A 7,641-nucleotide genomic window follows, 5' to 3' on the forward strand; every position below is an offset into this window, starting at 1 on the left:
CATCCATCACCCATCCATGAATCAATCCATTCATCATGCATCCATCATCCATCCATGTCCATCCATCCATCCAGCTATCATATATCCATAGATCCATCCATCACCCCTCCATCCATCCATCCATCCATCCATCATCCATTCATCCATCCATCATCCACCATCCATCCATTCATCCATCCATCCATCCATTTATCGTCCATCCCATCCATCATCCAACCATCCAATAATCCATCCATCCACCATCTGCCAGTCTATCATCTGTCAATCATTCATCCATTTATCAGCCATCTATCCATCTACCTATCATCCATCAATCCAACATCCATCTATCCATCACCCATCCATGAATCAATCCATTCATAATGCATCCATCACCCATCCATGAATCAATCCATTCATAATGCATCCATCATCCATCCATGTCCATCCATCCATCCATCCATCCAGCCATCATATATCCATAGATCCATCCATCACCCCTCCATCCATCCATCCATCTATCCATCATCCATTCGTCCATCATCCATTCATCCATCCATCATCAGCCATCCATACATCTATTCATTCATCATCCATCCATCATCCATCCATCCATCCATCCATCCATCATCCATCTATCATCTACCTATCATCCATCAATCCATCATCCATGCATCACCCAATCCATTCATCATGCATCCATCCATCATTCATCCATCGATCTGTCCATTCATTCATCCATCCATCCATCCAGCTACGATATATCCATAGATCCATCCATCATTCATCCATACATCCATCAGCCATCATCATCATCCCTCCATCCATCCATCATCCATCCATCATCCATCCCATCCATCATCCCTCTATCCATCCATCCCATAATCCATCCCATATTCCATCCATCATCTGTCCATCTATCAGCTGTCCATCCATCATCTGTCCATCATTCATCCATCCATAATCTATCCATCATCCATCCATCCTTCCTAGCTTAAGCAGGGAGGCTTGTACATCTCTTTCCACAGCCACCTCTTCCAGCTCTTCAGGGAGGATTCAAAAACATTCCCTGCTGAGAGACATCTTGTCTCTCCAGTGTGTCCTGGGTCATCCCTGAGACCTCCTCCCAGTCAGACATACCCTGAACCTATCTAGGAAACCTCCAGGAAGCATCCTTAACAGATGTTCAAACCACTTCACCTGGTTCCTCTCCGTGTAGAGGAGCATTGGTTCTAAGTCTGTTCCCTATAACTGAACTTCTCACCCTTCCTCTAAGGGAGAGTCCAGCCACCCTGTGGAGAAAATACATTTCGACTGCTTGGATCTGTGTTTTTTTAACCAAAGTTTCAGGTTATGGTAGGAACGTAGACCAACTGGGAAACACAGAGTTTTCCTCATTCAGTGGTGCTTAAGTTTTGCTTTATTATGGAAAGCAAACTCCCTTTTAGAGTACAGTATTTGTAAACCTTTTAAATATTTTTCTAATTTTCATGTATCTTTTAATTTTTTTTAACACATTCAGCTTACCAGCATGTTTTGTTTCAAGGTACGCAGAAAAACTGGCACAAAATGGAAAATATTGTTAAGATGGCTTCTTCGGTGAGCTAACAAAATAAAATAAAATACTGTAAGTGTACCAAGTCTTTGTTGGCCAGCTATAACGTTTTCATGAACATAACCGAGTAGTTTTCATCGTCTAAGCTTGAGTATTTTTTGCCAACATTTATTCCAACAAGCAAACAAAATTAGGGGAAAAAGTGTGCATTTTACGTTTTTGTGATTTTATTTTATGAAAATCAGTCTGATCACAACCACCATGAATTCTAACCAAAAGTGTCCCTTTTGTTCATGTCTTCAGAGACATTTGGTGCTGGTGCAACAGCTGAAGCCTTTTAAACTTCTCAAGTTCATAAAGTCATTTATTTTTAACAATGCTCTTATTAATAATGTCCCGTCACTTTTAAGGAATTTCCTCATCGACTCATTTTAGTCTTAGAAAGTATTGTGTTGGATATTTAGACGTTCGGCAGCAATAAAAAAAAGTTGCCGAACCTGTTTTTAATGTGGTGATGTGCTGTTTCACACAAACCCTGAGCTGTGGCAGGTGTGTGACTAACTGTCGTATCCTTGTGTGACAGCATTTGATACGTTTTCTACAAAATATGCGACTACCTCATATAGGAACCAGACATGGTGTTCAGACCTGATTGTCTGGAGACGCTTTTCATTTCCTGCATCAGAACCCCTTTAATAGAAATAATCAAAGCAGCTTCATATACAACCCCTCCAGAAAGTTTAGAAGTTGTGTAAAATATAAATAAAAACAGACTGGAGGGATTTTCAAATCAATATTTTATTCACAATGGAACATATAAACATGTCAAATGTTTAAACTACGAACATAAAATCGTAATTTTGAAGTTTATGACATCACGTCTAATATGTTGGTACAGGACAAAGTGAAGCGTCCCCTCTTTATTGAACAGTCTGTAAACATCTAGAGCAGTAATGTCTCATTCTTGTGATGGAGGATTTTAGCTGTTCAGCAGTCTTGGGTCTGGTTTTGCTGCTGTTTCTGTTTCATGAAGCGCAAAATGTTTTCAACTGGTGAGTGGAACTGCAGGCAGACCACTTCAGCACACGGACTCTTCTGATATGAAGCCATGCTGTTGTAATGGATGCAGTCTGTGCTTTAGCATTGTTCTGCTGAACTAAGCAAGACCTTCCCTAAAGACAAAAAAATCATCTGGATGAGCACATATGCTGTTTTAAACCTGTATACGTATATACACCTGTATATATTATTTCTGTGGCTGCGGTAGCTTGGTGGTCAGTGCCGTGGTGCTGTAATCCTATGTTGCGGGTTCGAGTCCAGGTTACGTTGGGAATAGCATTCACCGTAAAACAACTGCCAAATCTGTCATGCAAGTTTGCTCGCTGTGGTAACCAATGAAGAAGGGAGCAGCCAAAAGAAACTATGTATTTTTTCTGTATTAAAAGTGCCTTTCCAGACGCCTAAGCTGCCCATGCCATAGGCATTGATGCACCCCTATACCATCAGAGAGGCATGCGCCGCTTGTTGATGACAGCCTGGATCAGGGGTCTGCAACTTGTGGCTCTGGAGCCACATGCGGCTCTTTGGTCCCTCTGCAGCGACTCTTTCAAGCTTTGACCAAAACTGACATAAAACTGAATTTTATTGGTTGTTATAACAACTAAAAAGACTAGTTGTAGCAGTGTTCCTGTAATTTATTTTGCAAATATATGAGTACTAGAACCATTACAAGGAGTAAAACATACTCACTTTCACTTTATGTTTTATTTCTTCAAAGTAGGGTACGTAATTTTTCTACAATAAAAAAAAATCACATAAGAATGCGTCGTTTATTGTTTTAGTTTTAGAAATTGCGCAAAAACTATATATTTTTTTCCTTCTTTACAAGAATCTTGTCGTTTATTTTGTCAGAATGTAAAAATATCAATAAATGTTACAAATAATTAGATATTTTTAGTTTTATAAAATCACCCCTACTGTCCAGAAAAGCGCCCTCCACCAAACTTAAAGTGGTCCGTGGGCCACCAGTTGAGAATCCCAGTTGCAGCAGGTGTTGTGGCTCCGGACTCGTTTAATTTAGTGAACGAAGGGGCAGAAATGGCTCTTTTGATCGTAAAGGTTGCAGACCCCTGGCCTGGATGGTCCCTCTCCTCTTCAGTCCGGAGGACGTGGCATCCATGGTTTTCAGAAATCATTTCAAAGTTTGATTCTTCTGACAACAGAAGAGTTTCCACTTTGCCTCAGTCCCTTAAAAACGAGCTTTGTCCGAGAGGAGACAGCTGTGTTTCGATTTTGGCTACTTCTTTGCACGATAGAGCTTTAATCTGTATTTTGTTGATGGCACAGTGAACAATAATAAATACACAATAATTTGTGGGAATGCTCCTGAGCCCAGCAATGTCCAGAACAGAGTCAGACATGTTTTTTTTTTTTTTTTAATTCAGTGCTGCCTGAGGGTCCAAAGATCGTCGTTTGAGCTCCGATTCTTGAAATATTTTAACAATATAGATAAAAATGCAGATAATGGAATATCTAAAGTCTTTTCGGTGAGAAATCTTATTCTGAAAAAAAAAAATCCACTATGCCTGTATAACCTCTGCCCATCTTTACTTCTGATAGATTCAGCCTTTTATTATTCCATTACACCCAGTCTTCATACTGACTTGTCACTTAACAGTAAATACCAAATGCTCCTGCTGTTTCTAATATTTACTGCCTGCTTTCAGATTTTTGCTGTGCCAACATTGGTACTTGTGTTGCTTTAATCAAAATTTTTTTTTAAATCCGCATTGTTTAAAATGGTACGGTGTTTTTTGTTTAAACGTTTAATGTGTTCCTTCCACATACAGGTTTATGACATTTGGAAATTATTGCATTCTGGTTTTAGTTACATTGTACACAGCATCACAACTTCTTTGTAACTGGGGTTGTACTTAATGTCATTTAAAGTTGTGTTTAAATTAAAAAACAGTGAAGTGGGTCACTCCATTCTTCTCCTATGAGTAAATTGTCTTTTTCCGACAGTTGTCTGTATTGATTCGACAAACAAAGCAACGATCCAGCAGCTTCCCACAGTCAGCTTCCAACCATGGATGAAACACAGCAGCGCTGAGTAATCACAGATAAGTCGATGCCCTTTTTCAACTTATCATCAAGTTACTCAGGAGAGCAAAGCCACAAAAACACCAGCGGAGTAAAAAAAAAAAACCCAACTAATTAGATTTAACTCCAGCACCATCCAGGCGCTCACAGGATGGTTCCAGCAGAAACAGAAGAACACATGATCTCTTACCTGCTGAGAAGTTTTGGGGAACAGCGGCTCACTGGGCTTGCTGAGCTTCCCTGCAGACCCCTGCACTCCCCTCTCCCCTCGACTCATGGCTGAGAGGCTGTGCGTGAGGCGGCAGCTGTACCTCTGAGGCTGTGTGTGCGAGGGAGTGATGAAGTGTGTGTAACTGGGACTCCTGGTGTGAGCCAGAGTGGCCTGCCACTGGGAGGTGCGTGGCAGAGGCTGGAAGTGGATGTGGCTCTGACTCCGAGCGCTGTGAGTGACAGGGAGCTCCTCCTGGGCCCCTGGGACAAAGACTCTGCCACCTTCTGCCGCCATTCACATGCCGCTGTTTATACTCTGGAAAGAAGCCACACACACATTAAAGAGAGGCACTCACCTGCTGACAGACAGGTATGCAACCACAAGAATGCAGGCGTGTACACAAACATGTATGAGCGCAGACGGACCATGCAGACTTTAGCTTTTTGCAACAAAAATGATAAAGATATGGTGTGGGACCATTTAAAGATCAAAACAGACTGAAAATCAATAATTTGTTCTTTTGAGGAGGAGCAAGCAGGGAGCAGACAATGTCCTGAGCTGGAGTGTTCTCCTCCTCCCCTCCTCCTCTCTATCAGGGAGCATCCCTCTGTGCAGCTGGAGGAAAACATGGAGCATCATCTCACCTCGGAGGGATGATGGCGGAGGCAGCCGCCGCTGGTCCAGGTCGATGTGAGTCAGTCTGCTCGGCAGGATGAGGAGGAGACGGTCTGCGCGCGAGGATGCTCTCCTGTCCTCAGCCGTGACGGAGCTGCGCCCCGCCGTGGCTGAGCACGACGCGTGCGTGAGCGCGCGACACGGGATTATGCTATGGAGATAATCTGACGTCAGAAATGTTCTTTTGGATTCGGTGTTGTTCTTTGTTGTTGTTGTTTTGAAAGATGGTGATTTTAAAAAATGTGTTTATTTTTACTCTGTGCTTTAATGAAAAATATGAATTGCAACAGTTTGAGGTAAAGCTAAAAATTCAGTCACAGTTCTGAGCTTTGACCTGTGGAGAGGCCTAAATAATAAATATCTTACCTGTTGCAGATAGCTCCTTAACAAGGCCGTTTGTGTGTGTGTGTGTGTGTGTGCGTGCGTGCGTGCGTGCGTGTGTGTGTGTGTGTGTGTGTGTGCGCGCGCGTGTGTGTGTGTGTGTGTGTGTGTGTGTGTGTGTGTGTGTGTGTGTGTGTGTGTGAAACCGAAACATTTCTGGGGCATTTTGCCCGTTTTTATAAATAACAAACCGTTTTCCATGGCGCTAAAATTCTTTAATTCCAGGTTTTAGAAGGTATTTGGAAACACCTGGCATCGGTGTGAAATCGTGCATGTGCACTACGGACAGCTGTAGTCAGTTTTTCTGCGCCTTCACGAGAAGCTGGACAACAGTAACAATGGCAGATAGCAGAGTGCTGTTTGTGCTGATCCCTCTTGTTTATCAGAGCTTCAGACACAAGCTGCACCTCGTCAGCAATGTCTGTGAACTCACCACTTAATGAAACCGTTTTCTTGCATAAGACGTGTATAGTCTCAGTGTGTTGTTGAACTACAAAACTCACAGCGCCATCTAGTGACCTTGCATAAAAACTGAAGCTGATTCAACGTATTTGCGATCTTGTCTAAACGGCGATCACAGTGTATGTAAACATAAAATTTTCACAATCAACAATGGAAAATCTTTAATGTTTTTAGAGATTGTTTGCGCGTTAACGGAGTCTAAATGGCCTCCATTTGGAGAAAGTTTCAAATGTTTGTATTTGTATTTATGTTCATTGTGTTTATAGTAATGGACTCCAAAAAAGTTCAATCTGGTCCTCTGGACATTCAAAAAAACAAAAAACAAAACAAAGCAAAAAAATCTAGAAACGTTTCGTCTCTCATCCAAGAGACTTCCTCAGTCTGAGGAGCTGTATTCAGCTCAGTCTCTTAAATAGCACCTTCTCAGAGTGGATCAACCAGTTTGCTGCTGACAACCAAAACCAGCTGATCACATGCTCAAGAAGGACCATCAGCCTAACAATGGATCATTAGCACACTGATGGCTGTTTACTGTTCAGAGAGGGCTGAGTGATACTAGCAATCACAGCATTGTAAGAGGGGGACAGTTGAACCCGGAGGCCTCCACCCCTGTTTAATGATGGACGATTTCTTTTCACAAAGATGGCCTCCTTTACTCCTCTCTCAAACCATCGTTCCTCTCTGTCCAGGATGTGAACATCTTCATCCCTGAAAGAGTGACCGCTGGCCTGGAGATGAGTGTAGACCGCAGAATCCTGGCCTGATGATGTTGATCTTCTGTGCTGGGCCATCCTTTTGGCCAGTGGCTGTTTAGTTTCCCCTATGTAAGACTGATCACAGCCCTCCTGACACTGAACAGCATACACAATATTACTCTGTTTGTGCCGGGGGACTGGATCTTTGGGATGAACCAGTCTTTGCCGTAATGTATTTTGGGGTTTAAAAGCCACTGGGACGTTATGTTTAGAAAATAAACGTCTCAGTTTCTCTGATACTCCCTCAACATATGGAATGACCACTGGTCTGGGTCTGGGTTCCTCCTTTTCACCTGTTGGCTGACTGGAGTCCTGTTTGGGTTTCTTCTCTGCTTTCAGGAAGGCCCAGTTAGGATATCCACATTGCTCTAGAGCCTGTCTTGTGTGGGATTTCTCCTTCTGCCTGGCTCCTGAGCTAGTGGGGACGCTGTCTGCTCTGTGATACAGAGTCCTGATGACTCCTAACTTGTGCTCCAAAGGGTGATGGGAGTCAAACTGCAAATACTGGTCTGTGTGGGTGG

General features: G+C 42.7%; 1 protein-coding gene across 1 annotated transcript in view; it reads right to left on the minus strand.

Moving 5' to 3' along the window:
• mfsd2b (major facilitator superfamily domain containing 2B) overlaps positions 1-5,154 on the minus strand; it is a 31,236-nt gene extending 26,082 nt beyond the window's left edge. Inside the window, exon 1 of the mRNA XM_037685330.1 lies at positions 4,827-5,154. Coding sequence (XP_037541258.1) covers positions 4,827-5,141 — 315 coding nt within the window. The 5' untranslated portion in view covers positions 5,142-5,154. The remainder of the gene's footprint in view (positions 1-4,826) is intronic.
• Positions 5,155-7,641: the final 2,487 nt, after the last annotated feature.

This window comes from Nematolebias whitei, chromosome 12 (assembly GCF_014905685.2).
Source record: "Nematolebias whitei isolate Nwh7 chromosome 12, NemWhi1, whole genome shotgun sequence".
NCBI lineage: Eukaryota > Metazoa > Chordata > Actinopteri > Cyprinodontiformes > Rivulidae > Nematolebias > Nematolebias whitei.